This window comes from Tiliqua scincoides, chromosome 5 (assembly GCF_035046505.1).
Source record: "Tiliqua scincoides isolate rTilSci1 chromosome 5, rTilSci1.hap2, whole genome shotgun sequence".
Classification (NCBI taxonomy): domain Eukaryota; kingdom Metazoa; phylum Chordata; class Lepidosauria; order Squamata; family Scincidae; genus Tiliqua; species Tiliqua scincoides.
Window position 1 is genome coordinate 83,993,114 of NC_089825.1, and position 12,231 is coordinate 84,005,344.

Consider the following 12,231-nt stretch of genomic DNA (forward strand, 5'->3'; position numbering starts at 1 on the left):
TTTGGACCTAAAGCAGGCAGGACACATATTGAGTGCTTTAAGATATCATGTACATAAAACAGAATTCATATTCTAGTACAGTACTCAGGATGCAATAAAGTGGTATGGAAGATTCAAATCAGTACTCAGGAGTGAGAAAATATGAAAACTTTTCCCTTTGCACTTTCTGCCACTGATGCAGTAGCCCTGAGGGTGGGGTTGAACCACAGCTGAACCACAGCTTCAACAGCCACCTGCTTTGTCAGAAGATGACTAGCTTCTAGGGCTGCCTGGACAGCTCTGTAAATGGCTTGTTCAACTGACTGATGGACACTGATGACTCTATGGGGCATCAACATTTCTGGAACAACAGGCCACCTGGTTGAGTGTCTTCTCTCCGTCTTCCTCATGCCTGGTGCTAGCTCCTTGCTCTCTATTTCTGTTCTTGGTCTCCTAGATATGCTAGATAGCTGTGACCAGATCCTGAATCTCCTTGTGTTAGTTATTGTAACAGTAGTCTTCATGAATCTGATCTTCTGCTTTCTACAGGCCCTCTTCACCAGATTTTCCAACTTGTGGACTGCAACTGCACTGGAAACCCTTGCACTGGAGACTCCAGATCCATATGCCGTTTTTAATACCTGCACATCTTATAATGGATTGAATGCTTCCCGTTACCACCCCCCCCCCACTTCTTCTTTGCCCCTTCCCTACCACTTAGGTGCTATAAGCTAAAATAAACTGTTTAGTTTTTAAGGTACCACCAGACTCTTTGTTTTTTCTGCTGCAGCCTAAACAGTTACCACTCTGAAAGTTATACTGATTGGTGCAATATCTCCCCAGTATCCCAAAATTAGGGACAGAGGCTAAATCCTATACACACTTTCCAGGGTGTGAGCCTGGACTCAATGGGACTTCTGAGTAGACATGCATAGGCTCAAACTTAATTTAGCAGCACTCTCTTACAGAAGAAGAAAACAAACACCAACAAGCTGTCTTTAGCTGTAGTTGAGATCACTCTGAGCAAATAAGATCAATTTTATTGCTCAAGTAGCCACATGAAATATCTGTGATACATTAAGTGGTTTGCAAATGTAAACTGAAGACTGTTTCAGAAATGCAAATTCTGTTTGCGAAGGGTCACTCAAAGGCATATTTTATTCATCTATGTGCTACTCTGCTCTGTGTGGGCAATGTGATAGCTGAAGGGCGAGTTTGTCTCCAATCCCGACTGCCATAATTTCACTGCAGATGCTTGGAAAAGTCACTCTCTTCGGCTAACCTATATCCTAAGTGTCTGTGCAACTCAAGTGCTACCCTTGCCTCCCAATATAGTACAATACCTTCAATATTTAATTGGTAATCAATGAAACTTTAGCTGGTTACATCACTGGGAATAAACAACACCTTTACTTATTGTAACATTTTTTATCCAATATATTCATGTTAGAGAACAAAGATAACTTCTATATAATAATGAGTATTAGCTTTTATCCCTTACTTATTCCATACTTCCTTCAGCATCCTAAAATGGCATCTAGACTGAGGTTTTGGAAGTATCCACATTTATTTAACTTTAATGGACTGAATCATGAAATTCTCAAAATTAGGCCTTCTGGGTCTCCAAACAACCTGTGGAGCCATTATCCTATTCCAAATGATACAACCATTTCCAAACTTAAGAGGATACTCTTAGCAAAGCTGTGACATTTACTCGTTATTGGCTGCCGCTGCATGCCATAGTACCAGCCCTTTCTCCATTTCTTTTAAATGTGCAGTGGGGGAGTTCAGTATTAATGAGGGGGGAGCTAAATATAGAGTATCCTCTACTGGGGCCTGCAGCAAAATTTATGACCGTGTCTACCTGTTTTCTAGTTGAACCTCTTGGACTTTGTATAGTCTAATTTTTCTGTGTGTTTGCACTCCATGCAAACCACCACCACTACCCCTGTAGAACAGAAGTGTCTGCTCTGTACCCACAAGCAGACTTATTTTGGAAGAAGATTCTCCTCAGTCTTCCATCTGAAAGAGTGGGTAGGGACACTTCCTACAAATAAGGTTTTTCACAGCTACCAAAGCCTGTGGCCAATTGTAGTAGAGGGAGACAGTCAACAGAAAAAGGAGGATATGGAATAAGGCCCTTGATGGGCTTCTTTTGAGTGGCAAATTTGTCCCTCCTGCTAATCTACTGCTTGGCCCACTTGCACTAAACCACACATATAGAAGCCTCTATCCCACCATCTTGTTTTAACACAGGCACTAGTGATCATCAAAAACAGCTCAAACCAGCAAACCCAGGAGAAAACAAAAAAAGGGCAGACCGTGTGTAATACAGTACAATTTTCTTTCTTATACTGAAAATTCCATACCCACAACACAACCACCTACTAGCTTAAATAAATATCATTACTAAAGTAACCCATCTGTGAGTCTCAGTATCATTAAAATATCACACCTTGTATAATGTAAAACATTTGTCTCATTCAAAGACTGCTACTATCTTGAATGTATAACAATGCAATATATACGATTTTGTTGTGCATTCTGTATTATTTTAAGATCAGGTTCTCACAGGTCTTCATTTTCTGCTCTCAAACAGTAAAAGGCCAGAAGTTAAGAGCACACGTGCCATAACCAAGCACACGTGAGCACAACCAAGAGCACATGCGCCACAACACTATCCTGTGTTTTCCCTGTGAGTAAAATATAGTACAATGGTATGGTAATAGTGAAGGTATAGACAGGTACATTATTCTAGTTGGCAGCTGGTTATGGGATAACTTCTGTGCTCCTTAGGTGAAAGGAAAATTGTGTGCCTGCTTCAAAGGCACTTTCTAAAATAACCAATCCAAGCACTGAATCATCTTCTAGGTTGACTTACACTCCATATGAAAAAGTCTTAGAACTGATATGGACACTGAACTTATTTATATAGGGATATTGATGTTTGGATAAGGCACTTGTGTTATACAGTCAATATACTCCAATATTTATTTAGCTCCAGCAGTGTATTGTGCTATATGAGATTAAAAACCGATACAGTTCAAGCCCAGAGAAGCACTGCAGAACATTTAATGTATTACATAATATTTAATATCATAATGCTGCTTTATACGAATGGTTTTCAATTCCTCTAGGTGCTCCTATAAACATGTGTGCTGGTTACAAAGGATCACACAGGCACTGTGTGGGCAGCATTGAATTGTTAAAAAAAATTGTAGCTTTTCCTCTCATTTATGAGCATTCAAGACAGTTTACAAAGACACAGAGAATAACATGGTTAAATCCAGGTGAAAATATCACCATACAGCAGGGCATCTCCCCAAATGTTAAAGCTAAAGACTAAAAGGCAGCTAAAAGACTTGAATGCCCAGTGGAATGAGAAGGCCCTAATTTGTGGTCTTCAACTATAATATATTGCAGCTTCAAGGAGGGAATTCAACCACTGTAGCCCCCCTCACAGAGGAAGTACTGCTCTGCATACAGTCCACCCTCAACATCCATGGGGGTTTTGGTCCCAGAACTTTCCCTGTGTTATAGGACTATGAAGCTCAGACAAATGAATAACAAATTCAGGTACTGAAGTTCTATTTTTGATCCATACAATGGAGAGCACAACCACAGAAAGCTTTGAGAATTCTGTAACCACAAAAGTGCATAGGGATACATTTATATTGGTTGCAATCCAGTAAGAAGGTAAAAATAGTGTGTTTATCATTGTATCATAGTAGCAGTTTGGTCAACTGCATAAACAATTATCTGTCTTTGGAAACAAAAGCAGTGAAGTAACAAGGCAAAAGGAAAATGTGGTAGTGCTACTAGGAAAGGGGACCCAACCCACTCTTATCCCACTCTGGGTAATTTATTGCTTTTGAACTCTTCTGAGATTTACAAACCACAACCCAATCTAATTCTTGTTTACGCAAGCAATTAACAGAGTAGAAACAAATTTTATCATGTGGAATTTTTAAAGATTTCTCTGTTATAGAATTAATATGCAATTCTGTCCTTGTAAGTTTTTTACCCGTCTACAATCCTTGCGGACTAATGAGCTACAACTGCAACATAAACATATGCAATTACTCTGAGACAGCACATTAAATATAGTTTGCTGCCAGAAATAGCAAACAGGACAGCCAGGAAAACAAAAAGCCCAACTATAAATGGTGGAATCCTGGGGCCGAGAATTGAATTCTACGGTTGTCCTCTTCTGTTTTGTTTTCAGCTTGCTATATCCATTTCAAGGACTACAGATGTCCCCCAAAGTCTTTGCACAGGGTTTACCTGTCAGTTGCAACATGAAAATGGAAACAAAATTTAACATTACATAATACCATGTCACATTTATCCATAAATGTGAGAAAGATAATTTGCAGGGGGTGGTGATGGTAGAGAAAGTGTATTGTTGTGGCAATTATTTGCAAAAGAGGTTCACAAAGAAAAGAACAGATGGAAAACAACCCTACAAATGTTTCCTATTGTTAATACAGGTGCTCTCACCATTGTGTATTTGAAAGACCAGAGCTTGCATTTCTTCTAGTCTCCAGCAACGTGCACTTGCAATGTTTAAAAAATATTTAGTATTTAAAGTTTTTAGAGACTGATAGCGAGTTTATTCAAGCTAAGGATGTAACCTCAAAAACTGCAAATATGAACGTCTTCCAAACAGATCCAAACAACTAAATATATCAAATAGGCTCACACAAACAGTTCAACAAAATTTGTGGAGCCATCTTCATCTGGAATCCTGTGACAAACTATGTCTAGCATTGTCCATGGATGGCGAGTTAGAATCAGAAGTTAGTTTTTCTGGCTTTTTCACAGTACAGACACAGTACAGAGACAAAAAATACATAAACTCTGCATTCATAAAAGTTCAAATTCCTGAAACAGGCCAATTAAAATTAATCCAGAAGCCAAGCTGACAGATGTTGGGAGTACTGGATGGAGACAGGGTTGAACCAAGTACCTTGCGAGAGAGATCACTGGTCTGATTTGGAGCTCCTTATAACCTCTTTGTGTGACTAAAATAAAAAGGTTTCTGGATTTGTGTTTAACAACCAAAAAACCCTGCATACTTACGGTTGTGGGGGCTGGGGTAGGCGGTGGGGCATATGATGGCCTTTCTGTCAAAGAGAGAGAGGGGGAAAAGAAGCTTAAAAGAATGATATAACAGAGAAGCTAGAGACTGGGCAAATACATAGTAAATTAAAATATGAACAAGAGAAAAGGAAAGTCAACAGCTTGAGACAGTGTTTCAAATGCTATTACAGGAGTATCATCCCCCACCCAGAAAAGAGTGTCAAATGCCAAATACTGTCAAATGTCATCCCTTTGAAATGGAAACATTTCACTCAAAACATAATTTTCAAACAAGCGACTCCCTATATGAAAACCAAGTTAACACCAAAGTCTAACGCTTTTGCCACCAGCCATGCAAGAAGACTGCTGTATATCTGCAATTAAATGTTGAAATGTATTTTTTTTAGAATTTCTACCCATCCTTTCAGCATTACTGTTCCCAGGATGGTTAATGGAAATATAAAACAATAAAATGTAACAAGAGCAACAATAACAAACAGCAAAAGCATAAAATGAGAGCAGCAAATAAAGCCACATTCAAGTAAGATATTTAAAGGTTGCTAAAAGATCTTCATCTGGTGCCCATATGGTGTAAGTGTTGGTGCGAGGTAAGTTGCCATCAGGAGGACATTCTAAAATTCGGACACTATAGATGAGTCACCCACCTAGCCTCCATAGGCAGAGACACCCAAAGAAGGGTCTCCAAACACAACCCTAGTACACTGGCAGACTCATGTGGGAGGTTGCGGTTCATTAGGTACCAACACAATGGGAGCCAGAGAAAAGGATGAGATAGCAAAATCTAGGGTAGGTAAAATTGTGATTAGTGGTGTCACACTGCAAGTTGGGCTTGGCAAGGAAAAAGAAACAGTGGCTTGACACTGGTGGAGAAGCTGGGGTTGTGGAGAAATCATAATAATAGGAAGGGCAAGTCAGGTGATCAAAATAGGAATGGGAGACTGGAGATAACTGGATTAGAGATCAATTGCTCTTGGTCAAATTAATATCAATTTTTAGTTCTTAGACTTGCAGCCCAATACTACACAAGTCTATTCAGAAGTAATCCTGAAGTCAATGAGATCTACTTCCCAGGTAGGTTGCAGCCTAAGTAGTTTTGTCAATTTTTTCAGCATCAGGTTTATTATTAGCCACCTACCTAGTTGCCTGTGGCAAGTATAAACTGCCTCCAGGAGACCAGAAGAGTTTCGTATTACTGAGACAGAGGAATCACAGAGATCATAAGCCTAATGTAACAGCCTAACTATTCTGATGCCTATACAGGGCTCTGTTACAGCAACTGCTCATTCTACTTCCCAGATTTAGAATTTGTAGTTCAAAGTTGGAACTATACAGAAAGCAGACATCATTAGTGCCAAGCCATGGCATCAAATAATTTGTGCTATTTTATAGGAGAGCACGTTTAATTTAACAGGACCCCACCCCCAGCTTGAACTTACTTGACATTTTGGTAGATTAAACGATCAACCAGATGACATTAGATCTGAAAAACAATAATGCAAAGATAGCATGAATGGAGTTCTCTGAAGCATAAGACCATGGCACAATACAATTCACCTATAACATCTACTGTTACCTATTTATGGACATACTGGAGAGGAACCAGAAACAAAACTCATCGTTTACAATCCTCATGTGTTAAGCTATTTTTTTTTTTTTAATGAGCATACACCTCATCTATATCTCCTGCTTTCAGGAACTCAGAAAGTATCCATAACTAAAGGCCAACAGCAGCAAAAAATAACACTGAGTGTATTTTGACCCCAGTTCCTTTTCTTTGGCATATGCTTCCAGAAGCAGTAAGTAGGGCTGTGGAATCAGAAGCAATTCTGGGTAAGGGCAAAGTCAGAGGTTTTATGTATCAACTTCACAGCCCTGCTCTTGGGTTATTATCGGGCCAGCAATGGTATGCCAACTATAATAAAAAACAGAGCTGTGAAGTCAATACATAAAACCTCCAACTCTGCCAAAAATTGTTACTGATGCAGACTCTACAGCCCAACTGGCAATACAAACCTAGTTTGCCAGTTTGGACACAATTATGTTTGCTACCGACCAAAAAGGCAGGAAAGAAAATGGCAACCTATGAGGGGAGGAGAGAGACAGATAGTGCAAGAGCCTGGAAGGCCTTCAAGGCTTGTTCATATAACGCCAGAACATGCGTTATGCCTGAAACAGCCTAATGACAATGGTCATACTTTATGACTATTAGAACTACGTCTTCTAACTATTCCTGATATGAAGCAATACAGGAATAGTACCTTTGAAACAAATTAAGAGCACAATCCTAAACTTGTCTTACTTAGATTAGAAGTACTTCCCATTGTCTTCAGAGGGGTTTACTCTCAGGAAAGTATGCAAAGAACTGCAGCCTAGGAGCTGATTTGGTAACTCAGAAGTGTACAACATACCGCTGCTAGACATAAAAAGCTAGCACAGCAAAGGGAAACAATCTATGTGCAACAAGTCTGTCACATGGAAGCATTTGAACATGCATTCTGAAGTAGAATAGTTCTCTCAGTACACCAGCCATTTTCAACCACTGTGCTGTGGCACACTGGTGTGCTGCGAATGGTCCCCAGGTATGTTGCGGGAATTTGGGAGAGAGTCATTTATCGATATGACCACTGGGGGATGTGAGTCCCCATTGACAGCACAGTGCGTCTTGTCAATTGTCAAAAAGCTGATGGTGTGCCTTGACCATTTTAGTGCCTTGCCAGTGTGCCGCGAGATGATAAAGGTTGAAAATCACTGCAGTACACCATAACCTCCTTTTAGGAACACTGGGATCTAATATTATTTAGTCTTCCTTAGGTCACTGGAGAAGGTGCAGTTGAGAGTTCCATCATGGGTAGAAGTTAAGGGTGTAGTGCAGCGGTTCTCAAACTTTTTAGACAACCCCTAGAGACAGCTGCTGATTTATAAATGCCAAGGGGTGTGGCTATAATGGTGATTAGGCAGCAGTGTGCCCCCCCCAGCAGCTTGTTTAACCCTTGATGCAAGCAGCCTAATCTGCCCTCAGTTTCATGAACCACCAAAAATTGGGTCATGATACACTGGTGGGTCCTGGACCCACAGTTTGAGAACCTCTGGTGTAGGGCATCTCAGTTGTGGTGTCACTTTTATGGAATTAATGACTGAAAAGTCTAAAATTTGCCCCCTCAGTAGAGAGTTCCACACATGCCTAAAAATATTTTGTTTACTTTAGCTTTTGGGGTTGGGTATGGGTGGAATATCCTTGGCAGCCCTCATTTGGCTTGTTTCTTTTATACTGCATTTGTATACTGCATTTTTGCTGCCTAGTATTTTTTAGCTTATATACTGTTTTTACTTATTGCTACCCTTGGGTTTATACTGAAACACTGCTATCATATACTGCTCTGGTTTTTAAAAGTATGTTATAAATATTAAATTTCTTTAAGTTCTCCTTTTGAATGTGTATATTTTTAAACTCATATCTTGAATATTTTTTACCTGTATCAATTTTACTAAGCTCTGTAAACCATCTTGAGCTCCTGGAAAAATGAGGTATATATGTAAAGGTCTGTCCAAAGGTCAGAGATTTCAGTTGTTTTATTATGTGAGTGCCAGAATTTTGTCCAAGGCCAGCAGACTAGACCATGTCACACTGATCTGTTACCATCTCCACTGTTTGTCCAGGCTCACTTAAAGATGCTGGCTTTGACCTATAGAGCCTTGGGGCCTAATCCCATTCAACTTTCCAGCTTCAGTGTAGCTACAATGCAGCCCCCTGGTAAGGAAACAAATGTTTCCATACCTTGAGGAGGCTCCATGACTGCCCCTCCACCACAGGATGCAGCGCACACTCCACTGGCACAACTGACCAGCACTGAAAAATTGGATAGGATTGGGCCCTTGGTGCCAAATGACCTAAGAATCACATCATCTCATACAAAATGCTGCTCCAGCATACTGCTGAGGTCATTTACTTGGTCCTGGCAAAGGCCACATAATAGGTAGACAAGAGTTGGCACTGTTGGAACTGTGATGCATAGCCGTAGAACAGGGGTGTCCAAACCCTGGGGCCCTGGGGTCACTTGCAGCCCTCGAGGACTCCCAATACGGCCCTCAGGGAGCCCCCAGTCTCCAATGAGCCTCTGGCCCTCCGGACATTTGTTGGAGCCTGCACTGGCTCGACACAACTGCTTTCAGTGTGAGGGCAACTGTTTGACCTCTTGCGTGAGCTGTGGGATGAGGGCTCCCTCCAATGATCTCTGTTTCACGTCTGTGATGCAGCAGCAGCAGCGGCAGCGAAGGAAAGGCTGGCCTTGCTTTGTGCTAGGCCTTTTATAGGCCTTGAGCTATTGCAAGACCTTCATTCATTCATATAAGTTCATCTTTAATATATTCATTTATGTAAACTTATACAAATTTATTCAAATTTTAAATGTAAATTTATTCTTCCCCCCCCCCCGGCCCCCGACACAATGTCAGAGAGATGATGTGGCCCTCCTGCCAAAAGCTTTGGACAACCCTGTCCTAGAACATAGAACAGCCTCTCTGATTAGATTTAGGCAGGCATTGAAAACATTGTTTTTTTTAAAAAGGAGTTTGGTGATAGTCTGCCTGTCTGAACCACCTTGAGTCTATAAGACTCTCGCTCATTGAAAGGCAATATAAAAATACTGAATGGTTAGGGTTACCAGATACAAAGTGGGACAGAGTGCCTATACCTGCGGTTTTCAAACTCTCAGGGAGGGCTTGCAGGGGAGGGGGGAAGGTATTGATGCAATCCCCAGGATTGCTTCGCTCAGGGGGGGGCTCGCTGCAGGGAGCCCTGTGCGAGTGTCTGCAGGGCTCCCCAGCCTGCAGAAAGTGAAAGTGGAGCAATCACCCTCCACTTCCACTTTACTTTCACTTTCTGTATGCTGGGGAGTCCTGTAGATGCTCGCACAGGGCTACCCGCACCCCGGGAAGGCTGCTGCAGGGACTGGTGAGCGCATCCCAGTCCCTGCAGCCCTGTTAGCAAAACAACCCTGGAGACTGTGTCGCTGCCTTCCCCCTGCCCCTTAAGGGGGCAGAGGCCAGGGCCCTCAGGCTGGGGCTTCGCAATGCCCCAGTTTGAATATCACTGGCGTATACCTTTAACCACTGTATTGGAAAGAGGACTTTGGCAGGTACAGCTTTTTAAACCCTTCCATGTTATTATTATTATTACTATTATTATTATTACCAGTATTTATATACCGCTTTTCAACTAAAAGTTCACAAAGCGGTTTACAGAGAAAAGCCAAATAACTAAATGGCTCCCTGTCCCAAAAGGGCTCACAATCTAAAAAGATGCAAAAGAATACCAGCAGACAGCCACTAGAACAGACACTGCCGGGGTGAGGTGGGCCAGTTACTCTCCCCCTGCTAAAAAAAGAGGAGCACCCACTTGAAAAAGTGCCTCTTACCCAATTAGCAGGTGTTGAGCTGCATCTCCCAAATTCCCTCTTCTATACAATGGTTAAAAACAGTGGTTTCCAAACTTTTTCAACCATCAGCTCCAGCTCCCTTGACCTACTGGGTCATTGTCTGCAGCTCCCTATTAGTACTACAATCCTACAAATTGTATAGGATGGTGGGTTTTTTGCAAGGATTCTGCAGCTCCCTTGGCTGGTTTCCAGGAAGCTACAGCTCAAAGTTTGAAACCCACTGGTTAAAGGTATAGGCACTCTGTCCCACTTTGTATCTGGTAACCTATAATAATAAGACACCTGTTAAACCACTACCACACTCCTACATTAGATAAGGAAATCTGAGGTTGAAAACAGGGACTTACCTGAGGACCCCATGAATTTATGACAAGGCAAGATTATCTTGAACCAGAATACTGATTTTTTTTTAACCATTTTTTTAAATGACATTTTTTACTGTAAGATTTTTTTTAGGTTTGTAACAGAAAGTAGTGAAAAGCTTAAAATTGGCAAGTGTGGCAACATTTGATAGGGGGAAGTTCTTTTCCCTCTCACACAACATCAGAACCAGGGGACGTTCACTCAAATTGAGTGTCTGTAGAACTCCTTGTCACAGGATATGGCGATTGATAGAGTGAAGAGGGGGATGCTCTTTTCCCTCTCACACAACACCAGAACCACTCAAATTGAGTGTCTGTGGAACTCCTTGCCACAAGATATGGTGATCGATAGAGTGGATAGGGGGATGCTCTTTTCACTCTCAAACACCAGAGCCAATCAAATTGAGTGTCCGTGGAACTCCTTGCCACAGAATATGGTGATTGACAGAGTGGATAGGGGGTGCCCTTTTCCTCTCACACAACACCAGAGCCACTCAAATTGAGCATCTGTGGAACTCCTTGCCACAGGATATGGTGATGGCACCTGGCCTAGATGTCTTTAAAGGGGGACTGGGGCAGATGCGTGGAGGAAAGCCCATCACAGGTCTCAAGCCATGAGGGGCCTGTGCAGGCTCCTAGCTTGAGAAGGAGGCTGCCTCAGAAGACCAGGTGCAAGGGAGGGCCCCAGGACGCAGGCCTCTTGTGGTCCTGGGTGCTCCCTGGGGCATCTGGGGGGCCACTTTGAGGGGGACTTTGCCTGCAGCAGTGCCCCATCCCCCCACTCACGCCTGTGGAGAGCGGACAAAGGAGCAGGCCTCCCCTCCACAGGGACGGTGCCAGGGGCGGGGGGAGAGCCAACAAACCTGGCCCCGCACACTCACCTACTCCAAACCGGGCCTCGGGCCTTGCTTCTTTGTCTCTAACCCAACGGCGAGTCCTGAAGAGGAGGGAGAGGCAACCACTTCCGTTTCCGCTTCAGCACGTTCCACACACACCAAAAAAAAAACACACCTTCCTCACAAGCTCCTCATCTGGACGGGCGGAAAACCTTTTGGATGTTTTCCTCTCCCCTCAGCTCTCGCGCTATTTTTTTTTGGCAGCCGCCGTCGGATTGTAGCGAATCTGCGGAGCTGGATTCCGACGCACGTTTACGTTTCCAGCCCGCAGGTTGAAAGAGCGGAGATAGGTGAAGCTCGAGGTGCTGAAGGGAGGGGGGAGGCCCCTAGCCGTGCGCGCAAGATGACGTCACACAGACGATGGGTGTGGTTGGAGCCTGGAAAACCGTTTGTCTCGCGCGCCTCGTGTTGGTTCCATCAAGCAGCGCGGGCTGCACGTGCTCCTGTTTGTGACCG

At 42.7% G+C, this 12,231-nt stretch overlaps 1 protein-coding gene across 2 annotated transcripts in view; it reads right to left on the reverse strand.

Moving 5' to 3' along the window:
• SMARCE1 (SWI/SNF related, matrix associated, actin dependent regulator of chromatin, subfamily e, member 1) overlaps nucleotides 1-11,859 on the reverse strand; it is a 46,307-nt gene extending 34,448 nt beyond the window's left edge. Inside the window, exons 1-3 of one of the 2 annotated variants that reach the window (XM_066628810.1) lie at nucleotides 11,761-11,859; nucleotides 6,519-6,562; nucleotides 5,062-5,105 (exon numbers count right to left, since the gene is read on the reverse strand). In XM_066628810.1, coding sequence (XP_066484907.1) covers nucleotides 5,062-5,105; nucleotides 6,519-6,525 — 51 coding nt within the window. In that variant the 5' untranslated portion in view covers nucleotides 6,526-6,562; nucleotides 11,761-11,859. The remainder of the gene's footprint in view (nucleotides 1-5,061; nucleotides 5,106-6,518; nucleotides 6,563-11,760) is intronic. The other variant, XM_066628811.1, reaches the window with a different exon arrangement.
• Nucleotides 11,860-12,231: the final 372 nt, after the last annotated feature.